Genomic DNA, 23389 nt, shown 5'->3' with positions numbered 1-23389 from the left:
CCTGTCCCCCCTTTTTTTTTTTTTTTTTTTTTTTTTTTTTTCGGTTCCTCTCTCGGCGTGACACCCCCGGTTATGAGATTTTGCTGCACGATAAACGGAAGATACACAGTCATGTATCTCATACTAGCACCTCCGGTCATGTTTCTTCCCCGGCACGCTCGCATCCCACTCATATAGGCGTCTTCCTGGTTGTGTTTTACCACCTTTCCCCTGGCTATTTTTGTTGTTTTGATTCGATTTCCAAGGACCCTTTTGCCAGTTGATGTCGAGTTTGAAGGTTGCGATGGTGATGGTTTTGTTAATCTGGCGAGAATAATAAATGGTGGTCGAATAAACTGTTCAACGGCTTGATTAGAAACCCTCCCAGTATGTTCGTAGTAATTATCAACCTAGACTCGGAGGACTTTGGCATGATATATATCATCACCAGAAGTCAGAAGTCAGAAACGCAATTCTAGGACAGGTATCCAAGTGCACCTTGCTAGGGACAAAACCCTGGCAAAGGAAGAAGGCATCAACTCGTAGGCATGAACGGAAACAATTACTACCGCAGCATTCACCACTACTATCACCTATATCAACTTGATATGGATACACATGTACAGACAAAGGGCAGAAAAAAAAAAAAGTTACGGACATAGAAAAAAGCAACGCACCGGGAATACAGAGTGGTTAAGGGATAACTTATCCACAACTGAATAATAACTAAGAAAGCATAAGAAAAAGAGAAAAAAAAAAAAAGAAATCGAGAACCTCATCCAGCAAAGATTCTGAAGATCAATCACCCATGATTTCATCACCGTCTTGATCCTTGCCGGCCTCGGTATTAGGCACAGCGTCATTGTCATTGTCGTCGTCAACGATCGGATCGTCCACACCGTCCTCGACCAAGCCGCGCCTGCGGAGACTCTCCTCGTCATCGCTGTCGAGATCTTGATCGTTGTCATCGTCGTCGATGATTGGGTCCTCGGCAAGGACGTCCTTGGCGGGTTCTGGATCGTCGCGCTTCTCTTGCGCGGCTGATTTCTTGCCCTGTGGCCGCTTGCGCTCCTCAAGGTACCCGACGACTTCCTTGTAGTTGTGGCCCAGCTGGGTTTTATTCCGGAGGAGTTTCGGCGTGAGTTTTTTCCCGTCGAGGACACGTCCGATGATGGCGAGGACGATCTTGCCGGTGAGTTCGCAGAGTTGTTGTTCGGCGAGGATCGTCGCCCGCAGGCGCGGTGTGTTGGCGTCTCCGTCGCCGTCGTTGTCGCCGTCATGGCTGAGATCGTTGTCGTCATCATCGACGTCGGAGTCGCTGTCGGAGGGTAGATCTTTGATGTCCTGCGCGGATTCGAGAGGTGCCTCGTCGTTTTCTTCGTCTATTTGGGGCGAGAGGATATCCCGTTTGAGTCTCTTGGCCAGCGTTCGCTCCGCGACGGTGTGGAAACGCGAAATGATTGCTTGCGTCGAGGGACTAGTCTCCTGCGCGAGCCCCTGGGCTTGCAGAATGATGTCCTCGTCGATCGACGGCTGGTCCTTGGACGGAGAGATGTTGCGCAGCGTGCCGAACAGCGTCTGCACGTCCAGAAGTGTCGTCACCGCGGCGAAGCGGATGCCGTCCAGAATCGACCGCTTCTGCAGGATGGCGGTCAGCGTCGCAACGAAGACGTCGCGGCTCTTGGTCAGCGACTCGAAGTATGCGGTGTTGAAGGGCGCTTGGCCGGCCTTGATAGCACTCGTCAGACCCTGTACTTTCCACATGAAGTAAAGCAGCAGCGTCTTCACGCTGTGCACGACCAGCTCGGTTTCGAGTCGGGCGACTTCCTGGTCGGATTCTTCCTCCCGGAGTCCCCGTCGGGCCAAATGGATCAAGGTGTTGAAGGGTGCTTCGAGGTTTTGCTTCCGCTTCCGGCCCGTGGCAGAGGGAATCGTCTCCATCACACTAGTGCAGTCGACAACGCTCGCCAGGTTGGAGATCCTGGTCAACGTGTTGGTTAGATCGATCAGCAGGGGCGTCCGCAAGGATGACCCGTTTTGTACGTCGGTCTCCTGGCTCAACGAGCCTAGGATGTCGACCATGTCGTCCCAGAGTTCCTGAATCTTGTTGTCCATAAGCTCCCGCGTCTCCTCCGAGCTCCGGGCGTGCAGGAAAGCAACGGTCGCTTCCGCCAGCACTTCCTGATCAGAATGCGTGAGAAACTGCCGGTTGATGTCGTTGAGCAGCGACGAGTACGCCGCCGAGTCCTTTTGCAGATCCTGAATCTTGTCGAGATCTACAAGGTGCTCCAAGCGGAGCACCGCGGAGGCGGCTTCAGGGACTGCCCCGAATTTATTCAGCAACTGGGGAATGATCGTCGTCAGACTGCGCGCAGTTTCTTCTTGCATCTCCTCAATCTTATCCGTCATCGACTTGACCTTATGTCCGCGCTTGTTCAGGTCCATCTTGCTGATGTCCAGAATTCGCAGCTTTACAGCGCACACCAGCACCTCAAGTAGAATGATATCTTGTCCTTCTTCCAGCGCAAAGAACTTACGCACACTGCTCGCCTCATCCCGCGCCGGCAAGTCAGTAACTTGCGAATGATCGTACAGCAGGTAGCCGGAAAGGGCCTGCCACTGTTGCAACTCCTCCATGTGCGGGTAGATGGCTTCCGTGGCCAGAAAGAAGCGGGACTCAACCGGAGACCCTGCGAGCCTTTCAATCGACTTCAGATGGCGGTCTCGTTTCGCTCCGTCTCTTTGACCGTCATAAGCTTGGAGAAGGTCCACGAGACACTTGTATTTGATCCACGACCGCTTCGGCGACTCGAAGTCTTCGTCGTTCCCATCCGCAAAGACCTCGTTGAGATCCTCAGCCATCTCCTCGGCGTTGGAATCGAAAATCTCCTGGAGGTTCGCAGCGAAGAAGCGGCCAGCCGCCTTGCGGATGCGCGGCTCCGCATCAAACACCAGCCGTCCCACAGCATCCACGTCTTCGCCCTCCATCAGTCCCATGTCGCGGATGGACCCGAGCAGCTCCACGGTGGACACGCGCACGCCGACATCGGCGTCCCTCGTGGCCATCTCGATCAGCCGGCGGAGGAAGCGGCCGGTAAATGTACGCAGAGCAGCGACGCTGGACTTGAGCTCGTAGATCCGTCGCAGCTGCTGCACCACGGCGGCACGCACCTGGGTAACCATGTCGGACAAGCCCCAGCCAAGATACCGCACGTACTGACTCTCGAAGAACATTTGTCGGTACGTCTGGATCCATCTGGAGAGTCCGACGAAGCACTCGGTTCGGATCTTGGGGTCGACGTCTCGATAGCGGTGGATCCATAGTGCATCAAACCCGTCTCGGAGGATGCTGTCAATCGTCTCGAGTCTTTCCTCGTTCTCCCGGATGCTAGTCTGGATCGCGTTGATACGGCCCTTGTTGGGCGTTTTCTTCCTCTTCTCGCTCTCCAGTTGCTTCCGCGACGTCGAGACCGAAGAGGTGATTTCTTCGGCGATATCGCACAGGGCACTGGCCATCGAGATGGAAAGGACTACGGCCGTATGTCTGAAAGCTCGATTGCCTCCATCCGCCATCGACCCTAGCCAGCTTTGCAATTTCGTGCCAAACTTCTCCTCCGCATCGTACAGCAAAGAGGATCGGTGAAGGCCCACGATTAGCGCCTCGCAAAAGTCTTCTACAATCGAACGGAAAGAACGATACGTTTTGTCTCGGGAGATGAGGGGGTAGTCGGCAGGCTGCTCGTCCAGATGCGCGCTCTGCAGATCTTCGAGGCGCTGCGGCCACTGGTCCTCGTCGTCGACATCCTGGGCATCGACGGAGAAATCCGCTCCGGTGCATTGCAGTGTGAAATTGAACACCGCCCGCAGCCCTTCTCGGGGATCCTTTTGGTACTGCGGAATCCACTGCTCAACGACCGTTTCTGGGTCCTTCTTGTTCTGGAACAGATCGGCTAGAGGAGACGTGACATCAGCGCACGAGTAACCTTTGTTTCGAAATCGGATAGTTATTCCATACCGTATATGCCCTCTGGGACCGAGCGAAAGATCGGCCTGATCGGACCTGTTCGGTCTTTTTTCTTCTTTGCCGCTTGCGAGGATTTGGTCCTGCCGTTGGCGGCCCGAATCGGCAGTCCCTTCGCGGCTCCATTGATCCTGGGCTTCTTCGCCGTGCGCGACGTAATCTTGCTCTTAGTCTGCGCGGCGCGCTTTCTGGACCCGGAAGCCCGACGCGCGGCTCGTCGACGCTCCTTCTCCTCTTCCTCGTCGGGGTCGTCTTCGTTGGCGTCGGGTTCCGATTCGGACTCAAGTTCTTCGTCTTCTTCCTCGTTGTCGCTGTTGTCAGACTCACCAGCGCCACCCGTGGCCGTGCGTTTTCTTTTCTCCGCCGCAGAATTCGTGCGAATATTGTAGATTTCCGCAAAGCGTTCGGGTCGGCGCACCCCGCGCGTGGACCTACGCCGGGCAATCGTTGCCCCTTCTCCTTCGCCTCGCAACGGGCGCGTCGACTCGTCCGATTGACTCATGTTCTCGTGCGGTCGCGGTTCGCGATGCGTGTGGACACAATCATCGATCGGCCGAGGCGGAGTTGGCAGTTGGAGAACGCTGCGTGGGACGTGTGAATTGGCGCGTAGACCCAAGACGCCAAATCAAAGCAGAGAGACCAGCAGGTCGAAGAATGTTAGAAATAAAACTGAGTTTTGGGAGTCGTTAGTCAGAAGCCGTCTGTTTAGGCATGCGCGTGCACCGCGGTCTACACGCCCTCGAGAACCATGCGCTTGCTGTTTGTTGGACCGCGGACGTTTGGCTGCTCGCACGCGTTGCAGGCAACATGCCAGGTCTTAAAAATACCTACTATAATAGGTTAGGTCTACGGGTACTTCACTTACGATACGGGACTTAGCATGTGACGCGCCTACCCTAGCCCTACAGAATTTCCGTTTTGGACATGACAGGTCGACGAACTCAATGGGCTCAAAAAATCGCGACTCGACATGGAACAACAATACCACGACGAAGCGATGCAGTCAATCTCTCCGTGATAGCAAAACCCTCAAGCGCCAAAAACTAGTTCACCGAGTCCGTCAGCGAGTATTCTCCCCAAAACAGCTGTGCCGATGCAGATGAGTCGTGACTAACGCGGCTGACCTAATCACGTTATCAGTCCAGTTACATAGGTAGTTACCATACCTATCACAGTAGGTAAGCTAACATAGATCTAGATGCTCCCATCCGCCGATACTGGCGGACAACCAAGAGCCAACTCAGCGACTGCTATTGCTTTTGTTTCTTCTCCTTCCAACTCTTGGACACTAGTTCAGAACCTGAGTATATTTTTTCCCTGGCATACATCAAGAATACTTGGGAACTTTTTCGGATCTGCGAGGAGAACGCGCCTCCTACCCAGCACTGCCGAGACAAACGTCATACGTTCCCGTTGCATCTGGAGCGGGCTCTTCGGCAACGTCGAACTACGGACATATCCGTAGATTTTCTCCCGGGACTTCTCGTGTTACGATCTATAAAAGCATGGCAAAATGTTCGCAAACAGGCGCCTGAGTAAGGTACGACGGAACTGTCTTGCCCGTCACATCTGCAGTGGAGGCTCGTAGCAGTTTCAGATGGCAGCTAACGTCTCGAACAATGCAGGAGCTTATGAAGGTACAACCCGACGGCCATCTGATTTTGATTTTCAGATGCTAAGCAACTACAACAGATGCAAAGTTCTCTCCCTCCGGGGATCAGCATCGTCAAAACCGATAACTTCGAGGAATGGCTAATGGACATCCGTGTCTTGGATTACAACCCACTATATGCCAACGAGACATATCGACTCAAATTTACCTTTAGCTCGAAGTATCCAATCGGTACGTAGTTTTTGAAATTGGGAGTCTTCTTTCGGTTGCGCCCAGGCTGACATATCCCGTTCGTCTGTATAGAACCTCCCGAAGTCCAGTTCGTCGAAATCCGTCCACCCAGCGACACGCCTCGTCCCATCCCTATCCACCCGCATATCTACAGTAATGGCATCATCTGTCTCGATCTTCTCGGATCCGCTGGCTGGTCCCCCGTACAAACCGTCGAGAGCGTCTGCATGAGCATCCAAAGCATGCTGACACAAAACACCAAGAACGAGCGACCACCGGGCGACGAAGAATTTGTGGCTTCGAATCGGAGGCGACCACGGGACATTTCGTTCTATTATCATAACGACGACGTTTAGCCCGCTTTCTCTTTGGGTCTCTCCTGACCACACTCCAAGAGACAATTGATTGGACAACATATGCATGACATGTTCGGATGATGAAGCATAAGCTACTATTAGGTTCCAGTCATTCTATTTTCTGTCACGTTTACTTTGACGATTTTCCCCCTTTCTCGTTTTGTTCAGGGACCCATCCGCAGAAGATTTCTTAGTCCACAGGCGTATGAAAGGTGTTGGAATCGATTGTACTATAATCCTGTGTTCGATCTCAGCTTTTTGTTATTCAATCGAATCAGACTTGTTGCTCCGTTCACCCGGACATCGTGACCACTTTCTATGAACGTATTCCCTCACATGGACATAATATGTTGGGCTGGACTGGAGTCGCGGCGTATTGAATCATGTTGAAAACGGGAAAAAGGAACGAGGGTGGTCTGAGAGGAGATGCAGCGCCATAGAAAATACAGAATGATGCATGACTCCTTAATAAGGACATACAAGTTAACGAAAATTGAAACAAGATAGTAGACAAGGCCACTACATCCTATACACGACCTTTCTTTCCATCGATACTAGAACAGACGCGACACATCATCTATCGGTCAACTTCGCCAAACACCAAGTCCATGGTACCGATGATGGCGACCGCATCGGCAAGCAAATGGCCTCGGGCGACCTGGTCGAAACCGCCCAGATGGGCAAAGCCGGGAGCGCGGATCTTGCAGCGATATGGCCGCTCGCTGCCATCGCTGACAATGTACACACCCATTTCACCCTTGGGGGCCTCAATTGCCGTGTACGTCTCGCCCGGCGGGACAGAGTAGCCCTTGGTGAAGAGGAGGAAGTGATGAATCAGGGCTTCCATGTTCTCCTTCATGGCGGCGCGCGGTGGAGGGCTGATCTTGTAGTCTTCGACCTTGACAGGGCCGGGAGGCATCTTGTTCAGGCATTGATGAATGATGCGCAATGACTGCCGGAACTCCTCCATACGGCAGAGATATCGGTCATAGCAATCGCCATTGACACCCACAGGGACGTCAAACTCAACCTGATCATAGGCATCGTACGGCTGCGATTTGCGCACATCCCATGGCACACCTGATCCCCGCAACATGACGCCGGTGAAACTCATGTTGAGCGCATCCGCAGCGCTAACGACACCGACGCCTTGAGTCCGTGCCTTCCAGATACGGTTGTCCGTCAACAGTTCTTCGGTCTCATCAATGCGGTCGCTAAACTGTGTAGCCCACTGGTAGATGTCATCCAACAAACCAAGCGGGATGTCTTGCGACACACCACCGGGGCGAACATATGCGGCGTGCATACGGGCTCCGGAAACACGCTCGTAGAATTCCTGAATAAAGTCAACGCCTGCTCCCAATAATAGACGCCCCCCAAACTTTCAAAAAAACCTACCATGAGTTTCTCGCGCTCTTCGAAGCCCCACAAGAATGGAGTCAATGCGCCAACGTCCATTGCGTGGGAAAGGACGGACATCAAATGGTTGAGAATACGGGTAATCTCAGCAAACATCGTGCGAATCCATTTTGCTCGCTCCGGAACCTCAATGTTCAGCAGCTTCTCGACAGCCAAGGAGTAAACCTGCTCGTTGGTCATCATCGAGACGTAATCCAGTCGGTCGAAGTACGGCAACGCCTGCATATACGTCTTGTACTCAATCAATTTCTCGGTTCCACGATGCAAAAGACCGACGTGAGGATCTGCGCGAACGATTTCCTCGCCATTAAGCTCCAAGATCAACCGCAACACACCGTGAGCCGCCGGATGCTGGGGGCCGAAATTGACGGTGTAGTGGCGAATCTTGCGGTTCCCTGTATCCGAGGTCGACTCCATGCCCGCAGCGATTTCTGGAGTTTCGGGGCCGCCTTTGTTCGGCTGGTTGGAGAAGATCGGATCGGTGGGAATGAGACGGGTTGGTTGATAGGCCGCTGGCTCCGCGGCATAGCGAGAGGTTGACGTGCTGCTTATGGATCGAACGAAGGGTGTGCTGGCTTTGCAGAGCTGCAATCGCGCCAGGCTCGTCGGCACTCGGCCGACGGCACGAGCAAGTGAGGAAGCCATCTCTGGGGAGGGGAGAGCGGTGAGATTGAGGCTTGGGAGGAGTCCAAAACGTCAAAAGTCGGTTGGAGTCGTTTGGTCCTTCGTTAGTTCTCGGACGACCTCTAATCACGTGACGTGCCTTCCTCATCCCGTGAACTTCTCCGGAAACCTGCAGCCACCTACTGAAGCTAGGACCTAGAACAATAGGTACTTAATTAAGCTTGACAGAGCCGACTTCTATATGAATGACGTAGCCTTCAGTAATCGTGACTCCGATTCCTGCAGTCGCTATGTAGACCGTCAGTTACCAACAGGAAAGGCAATGATTTGGGATCGTCAATACGCGCACGTTGATTGGCTGTCGATATTTATCTACCGCTTCCCGTATCAGGCTTAGCGTGGCAGAAAGGCTCTTCATTTTCAAGAAAAGAATTTCGGGATCGATACACAGCATGAGGACACCGCGAATATCAATCCCGCCAGGTCGCATAGGCGAATTCCGGGCGGATAATCAGATATGGCGCCTCTAGCCCCGTCGCAAGAAGAATTAGATCGCCGAAGGGTGAGTGGTCGAGAGATCCAACCCCAGATTTGTACTAACGAGTTTAAAGATCATCAATATCAATGCTGAGACGGTGACAAACATCCCATCCACGGATTTCCCTGGCCATTGGCCTGGAGAATCTCATGAATGGTCTCTAGAAAGATTTCGAAGGGTGGGTTCATGTTCTTTGGGTACAAGGATTCATTCTGACGAACCAGAAGGACTTCCGGGTCGAGTTCCATTACAATGAGACATATGACGCATCATTCTCTCTAATCGGCCTCGATGCCTCGATTGCAAATGCTTTCCGCCGGATCCTAATTGATGAAGTGCCGACCCTCGCTCCCGAATACGTCTTCATTCAAAACAACACATCCGTGATCCAAGATGAAGTCCTCGCTCAGCGAATCGGTCTAATCCCGCTGAGGGGGTCCATTGAGGGACTAAACTGGATGCGATGGTTCAAGAAACCCACAGAGGATGATCCCGAAGGGAGTACGCCAACAGATTACAACACCATAGTTCTCAACCTCGACGTCGAATGTACCAAGAACCCCAATGCCGCACCCGATGAAGATGACCCACGTAAGCTCTATAACCATGCACACGTCTACGCGAAGGATCTCGTCTTCAACCCTGTCGGTCGCCAGAAACAATACTTTGTTGGCGAGGGCGCCATTCGACCCGTTAACCCGGACATCCTGATCGCCAAACTCAGACCGGGTCAAAAGATCGAAATGGAAATTCATTGCATTAAGGGTATTGGTGCTGATCATGCCAAATTCTCCCCCGTCGCAACCGCCACCTACCGTCTTTTACCAGACATAAGGATTATGAAGCCTATTATCGGAGCTGACGCCAGGAAATTTGCAAAGTGTTTCCCGCCTGGCGTTATCGGGTTAGAGAAGGTCACAGCCGAGGAGGCAGCACAACAAGGGAGCGGATACGAGGGCCATGAAGGAGAAGAGAAAGCCGTTGTCCTCGATCCCTTCAAAGATACAGTGAGTCGCGAGTGTCTGCGGCACGAAGAGTTCAAAGATAAAGTGAAACTGGGTCGGGTTCGAGATCACTTCATCTTCAGCGTCGAGAGCACTGGGCAATTCCCCAGCGACATGCTTTTTTTGGAAAGTGTCAAGGTGCTCAAGCTCAAGTGTGCAAGGCTGAAGCGTGATTTGACAAATCTCATGCAATGAATCGCTCTGACTTCTCGTTCTCGTGATGGTTGCATCTGGGCTGGCGTTTCGATAGAAGGAGGCCTTTTCATGTCCCGTTTCATTCTCATGTTTACGCTTGGAGTATGTCCGGTCAGGTACTCATTGTACCAGGATCTATGTATTATTAAATGGATTCATAGGATGAAAGTTTCGTTCTATTAGAACACAAGCTTGTATCGGAAGTGAACTGTGTATGCCGGATCGGTGACTGCTATTTCCTGTCCATCGGACACGAGATCTTTGATCTTCTTTCGAAGATTTGGACGCGTCTGCTCTTCTAGCTGTGGAGGGAAACGCTGGTACAGAGTTTTCTCTTCAGATCGGAGACTGGGCTTCTTCAGCTGCGCTTCTGGCCGCTCGGCTAGGGTTTCGATAAATTCTTCAAGTGTGAATTCCGGATTCACGGTGATCGTCCGGGCGAGGTTACCACACACTGGGCAATCAGGTTTCTGCTCGGCGGAGAACGTGTAGGTGTATACACCTTCTTCCCCGGCATACATCATGTAGTTGTCCAGAAAAGGATTGCAGGAAGTCGCTATCTTCAGAGCTTCCGACGTGGTGGATGCCGCAATGACGGCATTGGTCGATGCAATGGCTGGGATGATGTTTTTGACTACTCCCTGCGTCATTTGGAAGGTCACGCCGGGGATGGAGAACTGCTTTGCGCGTTCCAGAGCGGTGTGATAAATCCAGGAGATGTGTTCAAGGTTATCACTGTCGAAGGGTTCATCTTTCCGTTTCTCCTGCCAAGCGATTTGATGCGCCCACTCGATACAATGCTGAGGTTGCCGAGGAATCGTGGCAATCGTGCAGAGCGGAACAGCTGCCCGTGGAGCATGCATGTCGAGTTGACACTCAATGCAGGATGTGAGCGTTGGCAAGATAACTCGGGCTTGCCCCTTGAATCCTGGAGACAGGAATATAAGCACTGTTACAGTAGTATTCCATGTGACAGTTTCGAAACAAACCTTCACTACCCCCGTCGATCAGTGGCTTCAGGCTCTCTGGATTCTCTGGGTCAACCATGCCCACTAGAGTTGAGTTGATCCACCGACGAGCCTCGACACTGTCTAGCCCGCATACAACCATCTTGAACTGCATATAGAAATCTTCATCCTTATCTTGAATCTTGCACACATGCGGTGTGATCTTGACTCCCTTGACTCGTTTCTCCACAAAGGCCGCTGCAACTTCGGCTTTCGGCTTGCCCACATCTGATTGCCGGAAAAGAAACTGGCGGTTGAGGTTGGAGATGTCTATTGTGTCTGTGGAGTGATCTTAGCCAATGCCTACCCGCAGGCGGAGAAAGGGCGCACCCATGTCAATAACGTGAATATCCTTGAAGCCTGACAAAGCAAGGTTCTTCAAGATCTCGCATCCCAGACCGCCTGCCCCGCTGCGTGTACGTTAATACTTGAAATGATGCAGAGAAGACTGGAGAATGTACATGACTCTAGCATCCCGTCAGTAGAGTGCGGTTGAAAGTCGCCAATTTAACTCACAAGATCTTTGACGTCTCCAATGCTTCAATTGTCTCTGGGCCAGGCACCCAGTCCTCGTCGCTGAACGGCCCCGATTTGGTGAGCACATTGTAGAGGTGTTTCCTGGGAATAATTCAGCAAACGCCGCGATATATCAGTTGAACACAAGGACTAACCACCGAGGATTCGAGATGACTGATGGCATATCGGCGCCGGGTATTATTTGGAACTGATCAACCTTGGAGTCGGAAAGGATGCCGTAGGAGCAGGTACTCGTTGTAGGCTCAGTAAACGCGGGGCACAAGGAAAAGGAATCAGGACAAGAGCATCGACGCAGGCACGCAGAAGCAGACAATGACAGACAAGCTATCAGGCAAGAAGAAAATAACACCAGCCAATCCGTGACTGACAGGCTCGAGACTTGTAGAATCGATGCTCAAGTGTGAGTATGTTGAGAACTGGTGAGAGGGACAGCTGGATTCTGAAGTTAGGCAAGCTAACAACCTCAGGTCTGTAATTAATAAGCCAGTACAGTACTGTTACGTACAGGCTGGATAGGGTTTTGCTCGGGTAAGTTACAAGATACCGTTGTAATACGTCTGTAGTTAACTAGTACGAAGTACGAGTACGAGTACTCCGTAGGTACGGTTGACATAATCCAGTTACCACGTGACCGCCATTATCTAAGGAGAGGGCCCAAAAGCGCAGCAGCATCTCGAAGTCTCGAAAGTCTCGACCGGTTGCTCATTTTGAGGGTGACGATTTGTTTAACCAGCATGGACGACTTACTGACTGCGGTGCAAACGAGTCGTCATGATCAGACATTGTCTATCTCGACACAGGGCCGCAACCCATCCGAAAACATCCAGGCCCAGAACAACCAGACTCAACCAAAGGCATTGACTGGCAAGGAATTATCCTCGCTTCAGGATGTGTTGGACGTCCTAAAATCCAACCCAACATCAGATCAGGTGTACGCTGTTTTGTATGCACTTGATCCTGCGGATCGGGAAACGGCGAAGTCCCTGCCCGACATCAGACTGCCCAGTCCTGCAGCTACACAAATCTTGCAGGTCTTGATTAGCGTCACACTTCGGGATCATTGGAACACTCTTCAAGCGGAGTTCAATGCTCAAAGACCAGCGAGTCGCGCTTCAAAAGCAAGAGGCGCTTTGTTGAGATGTTTCTGCAGTATTGCGGGTATTAATGTCATTGTTGGGCACTTGCAAACACAGCTCAAGCCTCAACAATCGTCACCCAACAAAGATAGGGACCCCGGTAGAAATCTGGTTATCAGAGATGTGACATCGTTCATTGCAGCCTTGCTGGAACCTACGGACGTACTGTTCCGCATTCATCAAGACCTCTTGAGCCTGCATGGTCCCGCAGGAGCGAGAAAGGTTGCTTGGAGAGAGGCATGCTCCTTGCTTGCCGGAGGCAAATTACTATCTGTTTTGGCGGAAGTGACGTCGAGCATTGATGAATCAAACAGTGTGGATGTCCCAAGATGGCTCATCGAAGGCAATGAATATGCTGGATGGTTAGGCCGACAGCTTGCGTTCATGTCCCTCCATGGAAAGCATGACGATGAGGACTATGTAAAAGACCTTGCACTGGTCGTCGGCCGTGCCTTAAGCCTTGGGTATTCAGGTAACTCCTACCAGTACAAGATCTATCTCCTAATACACTTGCTTACAATGACTAGACCGGCTCGTGAAAGAGCTGTACACCACGGTATTCGTCAATGACGAGACACCAAGGATATGGAACTCGTTATGTACGTCCCTGCGCCCGCGTGAGCAGATTGTGGTGGTCCAAAGCATCCTGAGAGACCTTGAGCGAACTTTTTTTCTGGGTTTTGATGAAGGGTCCAAGCATAACAAAACTATCAGCGGAGTGGCTGCACTGCTATCCAAGGTCATCGGATTCGGGACATTCCTGGACTCTGAGGTCCGTAGCTGGCTTGCAACAGGCCGAGAAGATTGCATCAAAACCATTGACTTACGTCGATCCATCATAGCAAGATATTCCGATGATGAGGGTTAGAGTAATATGCATGGAAACGAAAAGAACACCTACTGACTGAAACAGAAACCATCAAGGATCTATTCAAAGCGAGTCTGCAGCAATTCGGAGACACGCTTGTTATCAAGCACTCTGCTCTCCAGGTCCAGGAAGGTTCGTACCCTAGTGGCTATCATCGAATTGTGCTAACAGATCGAAGCAAACGCGCAAGTTGTTCTGCTCTCTGCTGGTTACTTGCATCGCTTGAACTCAGCAGAAGTCCATAACATAGGGCGTACATCTCTCTTTTTGAATGCCGTCTCAAATCGCCTAGCCGCCACTTCCTCAAGAGCCAGATTCATAGGCATGATAGTAGGCATGGCGATTTCGGAGTTGATTGAGCCACCGGGCAAGGCAATGAAGTTCGATTTGGAGGAACTCGAAAGTGCTGAGGCAAAGTCGTTCCTTGCGTTGACGAAAACGTACGACAAGATCGGAACAATCAATGACCTTCGTGGTCATTGGGAAAGCCGGAGGACGACGAAACCAACCGGGAAGTCGAAACAAAGAGTCACCGCCCGACCGACTCCACTGCAGGAATCAATCACAGAATCAGCATCGAAAACAGTTCTTGTCGAAGAGGTGCCAGGTGATGGCAATGCAGATAGTGAAGTAGACGATCTCATCCCGTACGCCAAACCGGATAGCGATGCTTCAGACTCTGAGGAGGATCCTACGCTCATCAACAGAGCAAAGCCAAGCAATCCAATGTAAGTGGCCCCCATCAACCTCTGGAATCGAGTCTAATCAGTGCTAGATATATTCGGGACCTCATAGCGTACTTGAAGGACTCGGACAACGCAGATCGATATCATTTAGGTATTACACATGCAGAGTCGTTGATTCGTCGCAAGTCTGCTTTCGGCACCGAATTGGTAGAATCCATCGAGGAGCTGGCATCGACGATCATGAGTCTTGATGATAAATACAAGCTGCCCAACTTCCATGAGTATCGCTTGCAAGCTATGATTGCCTTGTTAGTGGCTCAGCCTACACGGATGGGCCGATTTTTCTCGATCACTTTCTTCGATGGCGATCTATCCCAGACCCAGAGGTCAGCAATCTTAACCGCACTGGGGCTGAGTGCTAGAGAGCTGGCAGGGCATAAGGAAGAAGATTCGAAGGCAATGGGACTTTTGCCCCCTTCGTCGGACACCTCATTCCCAACCAAGCAGTTACCTGACCATTTGAAAGGTTTCTACCGCACAGCAGATGACTCTCCAATTGGGGCTCTCACAGATCAAATGACTCGAACGTCGCTGAAACCTCTGGCTCTACATGCTGCCGATGAGGCGGCCGGACCTGATGTCCTCAAAGTCCGCACATTCTCGTCACGAATGGAAGTCGAGCGAAAGCGTCAGCTGCGAGAAGATGAGCGGAAAAGGAAATCCACAACACGAGATCTTCATAAGGTGCTGACTGAAGGATACTTTTACCCTTTGGTTGGTCGATTTGGGATGATGATGCAGTCATTGTAAGTTAGCGAATCCCTTGACAACTGGTCTCAAGGGTGGTGGCAGTTAACTAATGCCTGGATCAAGGTCATTATCGTCTCTCAATCCCTTTCATTCACCCCATCTCTTACAATTATTCATCCGAACAGTAACCGTGGTCCTATGGACGTTGGGACCACATACACCCTCCTTACCTACACTGACACAGGAAGCGTTATCTTTGATCATGGCTCTTCACAGCATCCCTGTTTCCAGTGAATCCATAGTTCTGCCAGCTCTTCTATCCCTCTTCTTGGCAATCATCGACCTCAACATTGAATCAGGGTCGTCCGGCGAAGAGCGTTTGGTCACAGATAATGCAGCTCAGGTCATGGAGCTACGGGAATGGACCAACGAAGTATTCGATAGACTCCCTGCGCCTCAGAATACACGGGGCGAAACGATGAATGACCACGAGCAAAGTCGAATATTGGCCGCAGGAATCCTGATCAAACTCAACGAGGTGATTGAACGGTATCAGGGTCGGTTGATGGGGATCCCCGTTGGCTTCAGCCGTTGAACAGCTGCAACAAGTTAACACTCGATAGGAAGTGCTTAGTGACTGGTGAGACCGGCGTGCTCACCGGTGACAACTCACTGGCGTCCGCAAGGACATGGAAACTCCGGGATGATGCACCAAGACACCCTACATACTATCGGGTCTTGCCTGATTTAGGACATCAAGACAGAGGTCATCAGAATCCTCTGAATGCTAGACTCGGGCTATTCTGCTCGACAAATGTTCTCCTCGAAAACGAAAAGGGCTACAATCTGGAGTCGGGTCTCTTCGGGAGAGCGATCTGGGCACATATCTACCTAGGTAGTTCGCAAAGTCGACAGAAGCACCAAGCTAGATAATCGCCGTACTTCGACATGACTACCAAATACTCCGTACAGTGAAGGATTGTGGATAAGTACAGTACCTATAACAGTAATAATGGCGATGATGTTGTCAATATAGTACCCAATACTAGTTACTCGTACTCGCACTCGTAGTAATTCTCAAGGATTCTTGCCGTACCACTTGGTGAGCCGTCACTAGTCCCGGCCGTCCAGGCCCAGAGCACTGGTCACTGGTCAAGGGGCAAGATGTCGAAAAGTGCAAGTGAATCTTCCACCTCAGAAAGTGTACGAGTAGACATCGTTTCCGACGTTTCATGCAACCCAAAGGGTTAGGGTTAACCCAGTTTGACTAGATATCCATTAATTAACTAGTTATTCTTGGTTATCCATTTTTGGAGCGAGGAGCGAGAGCTTACATAATCATCAACGTCGATATCGGCTTGCATCGGGGGTTCGGCTCAACTCCGACTTGGATCTCAGACGGTGCGTTGGACAGCTGTTACGGAGTACAGCGGAAGTTGTCACTCTGCCTTGATGGATAGCAACACATAACAACAACGCAGGACCGTGAAAGAAGGTCGTCATGACTCGGCCATCCTGTCTCGCCCGTGTGTCAATCCGGTCGACATGTCGACCTTCTGCAGTGTCTAGTCACCGTTGCGCCTCATCAACGAGTCTGGGGAACTGGATCAATTCTCCGTGGACCAATGCCGCCGAGGATGAGATTGCGAAACTGGCATCTGTACGTCGCCGGCCGTTGACGTTAAGGGACTTACTCAAGTATGGCTGTCGCATGGTTTGCTGGAGCCCCATCACTAACAACCATACCAGACATGGGCGGCCACCTTTGTCCAAAGAAGCCCTCCTAGACTCGGCTAACTTCACATTATCACTCCTCCCAGCACGTTTAGCGTACAGGATACAGTGCCTGCGCAACCTACCCTTCATCGTTGTGTCGAATCCGCATGTCTCTCGCATCTACCACAATTATCTTCACTCCCTGTCCACCCTGCTTCCGTACGAGCAGCGCAGCATCACCACCCTCGAAGAGGAGAAGCAATTTGCAGAAGTTCTGGCAGATCTAGTCCAAACACACTCCAATACCATCCCGATCCTAGCTCGTGGATTCTTAGAGTGCAGGAAATACATCAGCCCCGCAGAAGTCACCCAGTTTCTAGATTCACATCTTCGAGCCCGGATTGGGACCAGGTTGATTGCAGAACAACACTTGGCGCTTCATTTCGCATCGCAACCTGAGAACCATGAGAAATCCCGCCGTCTTGAGGGCGTCCAAGGAGACACTTCTGAGAATTATATAGGAGTCATCGATACAGCTTTGCGACCGGCGAAAATCATCCGGTCATGCGAGAGCTTCGTTGGAGAGATCTGCGAATTGAAGTATGGGGTTCGACCCAAAGTGATGATCGGTGGTCAACCAGATGCGTCGTTTGCTTATATTCCGGTACATGTTGAGTATATAATTACCGAACTGCTCAAGAACGCTTTCCGTGCCGTGGTTGAGGCGGGAAATGAGCGCGAGCCGATTGAAGTTACCATTGCGGCAGCACCGGATGTTCCGGACTCTCCCATCCAGGATTCACAGCCCTCGAGAGATGGAGACCTCAGAGATGGTGACGTTGACGAGATCCCTGTTGCCAACGAACCTATTCGGCTCAACACACAGTCCCAGCAAAGCATCACCATACGGATTCGTGATCGAGGTGGTGGGATCCCTCCGGACGTGCTGCCCCAGATTTGGTCGTACAGTTTCACCACGTTCTCTGAGAACCACCTTCCGGGCAGTGACAACGGGAATATCGACGCTCTGAACACTCTCTCCGGCAGTGGTGCCATTTCCAGCACCATTGCAGGCTTGGGATATGGCTTGCCGCTGAGTCGCGCCTATGCAGAGTACTTTGGGGGCAGCATCGCCGTGCAAAGCCTTTGGGGCTGGGGAACCGATGTATATGTGACACTTAAGGGCGTTGGGAAACTGGGATATACTTCAAGTTGATGATTGATCGCCATTATCGCGAGAACCTTTTGTCGTCGTCGATTCTCATCTTCTCGACCCAATCGCCGCCTCCGACGCACTCCACGTAAGAGCTCCTCCGGAGGGATGCGGGATTCTCCGTCCCGGTCGTGAATCGCTCCCCTGGGCTGCGAGTTCGGTTTCTTGGATGTGAGGGTCCGGAACCGCCGCGATCGTCGTAAAACTCCTTATTGATCCATATTGCTCCGAGTCATCCACGGCAGTGTCATGCTGGACCGGTCAGCGACCATCATGTGTCTTTCTATTGATATGGAAACTTCTTTGCACGTCATCAAGATACCGTATGCTGTACGAGTACATCATACTGGAATTGATAGATGTAGGCTACAAATACAACTAAGGCGACTGACATTTGTGCTGCCGTGTGTAGGTACTAGTAGGCTACTCCGTAAGACTGACATTTGACTCACATGCGATACCGGCCCGACGATCCTATCAATCAGAGGAGTGACCGGATATCGTTGGCCGGCTCGCTCTCCTGCAATAGCCGCGTAAGATACCGGTAGGTAACCGTAACCCCACATTGAGCCGAAGGTATACATTACAGTAACCTATTTAGGTTATATGGGGATGTCGGCATTTAGACCGAGGCCGATCCCGCCGAGCTCAATACAAGTATATATAGTCCTACCTGCTCTGATGTAACGGATTCTCTCTATTGCTGATAGTCCACTTATCTGACAGAAATTGTAAGACAATCACGACAGAATGTACGTGCACTTGGATACCCCCTCTAAGCTCATGCTGATCATATGTAGGGGATATACCGCAGCATTCGCGTTCTTCGAAGCCCTCTGGGAGGTACGCGCAGCTGGAAGCAGTCGCAAAGCGTGACGATGCTGACAAGACCATTCAGGCCGGAGTCCGCTATGTCTTCGCCAATCTCGGGAGTGATCACCCCGCGATCCTCGAGGCCATGGTCAAAGGCCAAAAAGAACGAAAGGATCAGTGGGTGAAAGTCATTACTTGCCCCAATGAGGTAACCATTGACTGCGCCCATTTTGATTCGATATGATGGTGGCTTACGGGTCTAGATGGTCGCTCTCTCGATGGCCGACGGCTACGCCCGGCTCACTGGTAAACCGCAATGTGTGATCGTCCACGTCGATGTGGGTACTCAAGGTCTCGCCGCTGCCGTCCACAATGCCTCGTGCGGTCGTGCTCCGGTTCTCATCTTCGCCGGCCTTTCGCCCTTCACATTGGAAGGAGAATCTCGCGGTTCAAGAACTGAGTACATCCACTGGATCCAAGACGTTCCGGACCAGAAGCAGATTGTGTCGCAATACTGCCGATATACCGGGGAGATCAAAACAGGGAAGAATATCAAACAGGTTGTCAACCGTGCATTGCAATGGGCAACCAGCGATCCAAAGGGCCCCGTGTATCTGGTTGCTGCGCGAGAGATCCTCGAGGAAGAAATCGAACCGTACAAACTAGATCAGAGGCAATGGGTTCCGATCTCTCCAGCAGCGCTGCCACCCGATGCGGTCGAGATGATTGCATCTGAATTAGCCGCGGCCAAGGAGCCATTGGCCATTGTGGGATACAACGGGCGAGCAGCGAGCTCGGTGGAGCAGCTCGTCAAACTTGCAGACAACGTTAAGGGTCTGCGCGTGTTAGATGTTGCTGGCTCCGAGATGAGCTTCCCGGCGAATCACCCAGGGTGGCTTGGGCTGCGGTTCGGTAACCATGATGCGCTTAAGACAGCCGACTTTATTCTCGTCGTTGACAGTGACGTGCCATGGATTCCGACTCTATGCAAGCCAAAGGATACGGCGAAAATCGTGCATATCGATGTCGATCCTCTAAAGCAACAAATTCCCATGTTCTACATCCCTTCAATTGCCACGTTCAAAGCGGACTCGACGACAGCTTTCAAGCAGCTGAACGATTATATTGCCTCCAACACTGCGTCGACGCAAGCCCTGAACAGCCCTGAGAATCTTGCACGCGCAAAACGGGTCCAGGATGAATACAACCAGCGGCTCCAGGCCCTCGCCAAGGAGGCAGCTGCCCCGGCGGGTGGACCGTCCGCTCCCCTCAACGCTCACTACCTCATCGCACAGCTGCGCAAGGCCGCGCCAGCGGACACCATCTGGGCCATTGAAGCCGTGACCCTCACCGCCATCGTTGCGGACCAGCTGCAGTGTTCCCTGCCAAACTCCTGGATCAACTGCGGTGGTGGCGGCCTGGGATGGTCTGGTGGTGGTGCGCTCGGCATCAAACTGGCTAGCGATGACCAGCATGGCGGCCCTGGCAAGGGCAAATTTATTTGCCAGATTGTGGGCGACGGCACGTATCTGTTCACAGTGCCCGGATCAGTGTACTGGATCTCGCGTCGATATAACATCCCCGTGTTGACGATCGTCCTGAACAACAAGGGCTGGAATGCGCCGCGCCGCAGCATGCTTCTAGTCCATCCCGATGGAGACGGGTCTCGCGCGACGAACGAGGATCTCAACATCTCATTCGCGCCCACTCCCGACTACGCTGGCATCGCCAAGGCGGCCGCAGGCGGCGAGCTTTGGGCTGGTCGTGCAGCGACAGTTGGGGAACTGGCCGAGCGCCTTCCCCAGGCAGTGCAGAGCGTTTTGAATGGGAAGACGGCGGTTCTGGAGGCACAGCTAGATGGAACGGAGGGCAAGTATGTCGAGCCGAAGTAGATGAGGCCTAGTAGGTATCATAGGACAGAGTACTCCTACTGTAGTATCAATAAAGTCATAAATGGCTCGAATAACATCCATACGACTCTCCCAGCTTGCCGTAAGGTCCACCATCTATGTGTTTGTGGTCACTTGGATCCCGGCCCCGACTCCCCGCGGTCAAATGGCGTCAGTATATATTACAGAATGTAGGTACTCGTAATACGAGTACTGACGTCGATAAGAAATAATGCCGACCATCGCGATTAATGCCGATTCTTGCCATGTATAAGCGGTTTTATTACATGTAATGTAATGTAACTCCTATGCCGTAGGGCGCACACGCCGACAAGATGTAAATCGGAGGAGATATCGGACTCTTTTGCGCGGTGGATCCATGACTCAAGTCCAAACTTCAAGTACGAACTGCCGTCCCGTCGCTCCTTATTTCCTCTGCCTCGTATAGAGAAAACAAGTAACAACGGATTCAGCGCGTTGGTTTACCCAGTAGAATTCGCCTCCTCAGTCGCGTGACTGCAAGCCACTTCAGTTTCTAACATCTTTCGTGGTTCTCACGCTGCGGGAAAAGTTCGAGACATTACATCATGAGTCCAGCTCCTGTTAGAGCGGATTCGAACACGACCGCCTCGACCGTCCAAGATCCATTGGGTGCCAATGGCCTCGCCTCATGGAGGAATGATGCCTCGGTGCCAACGGGCACCGCCGCATCGTCCCACAGTGACATGTTCAAAAGTCCGGTAGGATAGCGCGGAATGTCTGGATGGTCCCCAGCAGAGTATTTCTAATCAGCGCATGAGCAGGCTTGCTTCACTAAGCCCAAGGCGAAGCGATGGGATCGTGAGTTCCTCACGCTTGAGTGCCTGGGTTTACATGTTAACCGATTCCAGATTTGCTCTCAACTGAAGCAAAGGGTTACCAGGTAAGCTCCTGGTAATATTCCAGAAGGTACCTGCCACCCAGGACTAAGAAAAACGGCAGCCGTCGGTTCTCAAGGCCGCGGCACAGTATCTGAAGGATCCCGGTAAGGTTGGTGCATTGCTTCTGTGTACGTCGCAACTAATCTTCGCCGAGGACTCATTTCCTTGGGCGGTGGATTACCTTCTAGCGAATTGTTTCCGTTCGAGGAGATCAGCTTCAAAGTTCCCACTCCTCCTGGTTTCACCGAGCAGGAGACCAGGGAAACGGGGAAGACGATCACTGCAGGAAAGCATGACATTCAGGAGGGCAAAAGCCTACTTGGTGAGGTGATCCTGGGATGTCCTTCAATGTCTTCATACTGACCATTTCCTAGACCTGGCGGTCTCCCTCAACTACGGACAAGCAGTGGGATTTCCTCCGCTTTTGCGGTTCGTGACGGAGCACACCGAGGTTAGTCTGTTCCTCATAGACTGTGAGGAATGTCATTGACCGTTCAGATTGTCCACCAACCTCCTTACTCAGACTGGCGATGTGCCCTTACGGTTGGCAGCACCATGGGGTGGGAGGCTGCCCTTCGCATCCTATGTGAGCGAGGCGACTACATTCTCGCCGAAGAATATTCCTTCTCCTCGGCTCTGGACACAGCTGTACCACTGGGCATTAAGGTCGCCGGTATTAAAATGGATGATCAAGGCCTTCTCCCCGAGGCCATGGATGACATTCTCACGAACTGGGACGTTTCCGCGCGCGGTGCGCGCAAGCCTCATGTGCTCTACACCATTCCATCGGGCCAAAACCCGACAGGTGCAACACAGAGCTTCGAGCGACGTAAGGAAGTCTACAAAGTGGCCCAAAAGCATGACGTTATCATCGTCGAGGATGAGCCGTATTACTTTTTGCAGATGGAGCCTTATAAGCAAGACGTGGCCCCTCCTGCAACGCGTGAAGAGTTCCTCCAAAAGCTTGTCCCGTCGTTCCTGCGCATTGACGTCGACGGCCGTGTAGTTCGTTTGGAATCGTTTTCCAAAGTGATCGCGCCGGGATCGCGCGTGGGATGGGTTGTGGCATCCGAACAAATTGTGGAGCGCTTCATTCGGCATTTCGAAGTCTCCACACAGAATCCCAGCGGTATCTCGCAGATCGGACTACTCAAGCTGCTGGACGAGCACTGGGGCCACGCAGGCTATCTGGACTGGCTGATGCATGTGCGTCGCGAGTACACACGACGTCGCGATGACTTGCTGCGAGCATGCGAGAAACATTTGCCCCGGGAGATTACTCGCTGGGTGCCCCCGTCTGCGGGCATGTTTGTATGTTTATCCGTCTCACCTAATGTCCCCGCCTGGTCACCCAGTTACTAACAGAAGTTCAGCAATGGATTGAGGTCGATTGGCACAAACACCCAGGCTACAAGCAAGGTTTGAGTCATGACGCCATTGAAGAGTCCATCTTCAAAGCCGCTATCGCCGAAGGAGCCCTCCTGACACGCGGCAGCTGGTTCCGCGCGGACCGGACGATTCCCGAGGAGAAGATGTTCTTCCGGGCAACCTATGCTGCAGCACCGGCGGACAAGATTGAGGAAGCCATCAGGAGATTTGCAACTGGATTGCGGAAGGAATTTGGCCTTTAGGGCAATGTTCAACTCTTCCGATGAGTAAATAGATGTGGGATAAGGTCTTCGAGTACGGAGTAGTAGATAGAGAAATCCAGTAACTACCTCTAACCTACCTATCCATGTAAAGGAAGGCTCTAGGCCGATTTGATGGCGCAGTAGATTTTGTGACGGTCTCAATTGTCCCAGGGCCATGCCATTACCGTCACTGTCAATGATGGATACCGCCTTATGTGAGAATAAAAGACCCCGGCCACAAGAA

The 23389-nt window shown here is 52.0% G+C and overlaps 10 protein-coding genes across 10 annotated transcripts; 6 read left to right on the top strand and 4 right to left on the bottom strand.

Moving 5' to 3' along the window:
* Positions 1–777: 777 nt before the first annotated feature.
* Positions 778–4502, bottom strand: VTN31DRAFT_6350 (uncharacterized protein; the record flags this gene model as incomplete). The annotated part of the gene is made up of 2 exons (XM_069406951.1): positions 778–3929; positions 3995–4502. 2 exons carry the CDS (start codon positions 4500–4502, stop codon positions 778–780), a joined length of 3660 nt encoding a protein of 1219 aa, XP_069258525.1.
* Positions 4503–5513: 1011 nt separating this feature from the next.
* Positions 5514–6199, top strand: VTN31DRAFT_6349 (uncharacterized protein; the record flags this gene model as incomplete). Its single annotated transcript, XM_069406949.1, has 4 exons — positions 5514–5540; positions 5626–5637; positions 5693–5843; positions 5916–6199. 4 exons carry the CDS (start codon positions 5514–5516, stop codon positions 6197–6199), a joined length of 474 nt encoding a protein of 157 aa, XP_069258524.1.
* A 577-nt stretch (positions 6200–6776) lies between these two features.
* On the bottom strand, positions 6777–8263 carry VTN31DRAFT_6348 (uncharacterized protein; the record flags this gene model as incomplete). Its single annotated transcript, XM_069406948.1, has 2 exons — positions 6777–7535; positions 7598–8263. 2 exons carry the CDS (start codon positions 8261–8263, stop codon positions 6777–6779), a joined length of 1425 nt encoding a protein of 474 aa, XP_069258523.1.
* A 496-nt stretch (positions 8264–8759) lies between these two features.
* Positions 8760–9979, top strand: VTN31DRAFT_6347 (uncharacterized protein; the record flags this gene model as incomplete). The annotated part of the gene is made up of 3 exons (XM_069406947.1): positions 8760–8804; positions 8854–8958; positions 9008–9979. 3 exons carry the CDS (start codon positions 8760–8762, stop codon positions 9977–9979), a joined length of 1122 nt encoding a protein of 373 aa, XP_069258522.1.
* A 179-nt stretch (positions 9980–10158) lies between these two features.
* VTN31DRAFT_6346 (uncharacterized protein) lies at positions 10159–11686 on the bottom strand (the record flags this gene model as incomplete). Its single annotated transcript, XM_069406946.1, has 6 exons — positions 10159–10907; positions 10969–11265; positions 11317–11396; positions 11448–11453; positions 11503–11604; positions 11658–11686. The coding sequence occupies 6 exons, from the start codon at positions 11684–11686 to the stop codon at positions 10159–10161; spliced, it is 1263 nt and encodes a 420-aa protein (XP_069258521.1).
* A 571-nt stretch (positions 11687–12257) lies between these two features.
* Positions 12258–15558, top strand: VTN31DRAFT_6345 (uncharacterized protein; the record flags this gene model as incomplete). Its single annotated transcript, XM_069406945.1, has 6 exons — positions 12258–13131; positions 13187–13522; positions 13573–13659; positions 13706–14255; positions 14303–15019; positions 15087–15558. 6 exons carry the CDS (start codon positions 12258–12260, stop codon positions 15556–15558), a joined length of 3036 nt encoding a protein of 1011 aa, XP_069258520.1.
* Positions 15559–16464: 906 nt separating this feature from the next.
* VTN31DRAFT_6344 (uncharacterized protein) lies at positions 16465–17895 on the top strand (the record flags this gene model as incomplete). The annotated part of the gene is made up of 2 exons (XM_069406944.1): positions 16465–16661; positions 16713–17895. 2 exons carry the CDS (start codon positions 16465–16467, stop codon positions 17893–17895), a joined length of 1380 nt encoding a protein of 459 aa, XP_069258519.1.
* A 1073-nt stretch (positions 17896–18968) lies between these two features.
* On the top strand, positions 18969–20597 carry VTN31DRAFT_6343 (uncharacterized protein; the record flags this gene model as incomplete). Its single annotated transcript, XM_069406943.1, has 1 exon — positions 18969–20597. The coding sequence occupies one exon, from the start codon at positions 18969–18971 to the stop codon at positions 20595–20597; it is 1629 nt and encodes a 542-aa protein (XP_069258518.1).
* Positions 20598–20842: 245 nt separating this feature from the next.
* Positions 20843–21136, bottom strand: VTN31DRAFT_6342 (uncharacterized protein; the record flags this gene model as incomplete). Its single annotated transcript, XM_069406942.1, has 2 exons — positions 20843–21029; positions 21081–21136. The coding sequence occupies 2 exons, from the start codon at positions 21134–21136 to the stop codon at positions 20843–20845; spliced, it is 243 nt and encodes an 80-aa protein (XP_069258517.1).
* A 45-nt stretch (positions 21137–21181) lies between these two features.
* VTN31DRAFT_6341 (uncharacterized protein) lies at positions 21182–23145 on the top strand (the record flags this gene model as incomplete). The annotated part of the gene is made up of 8 exons (XM_069406941.1): positions 21182–21334; positions 21398–21434; positions 21485–21516; positions 21576–21618; positions 21669–21836; positions 21889–21965; positions 22013–22825; positions 22888–23145. The coding sequence occupies 8 exons, from the start codon at positions 21182–21184 to the stop codon at positions 23143–23145; spliced, it is 1581 nt and encodes a 526-aa protein (XP_069258516.1).
* Positions 23146–23389: the final 244 nt, after the last annotated feature.

This window comes from Thermomyces dupontii, assembly GCF_041956625.1.
Source record: "Thermomyces dupontii strain NRRL 2155 unplaced genomic scaffold VTN31scaffold_7, whole genome shotgun sequence".
Classification (NCBI taxonomy): Eukaryota; Fungi; Ascomycota; class Eurotiomycetes; order Eurotiales; family Trichocomaceae; genus Thermomyces; species Thermomyces dupontii.
This window is presented reverse-complemented; position numbering and strand designations above follow the sequence as displayed.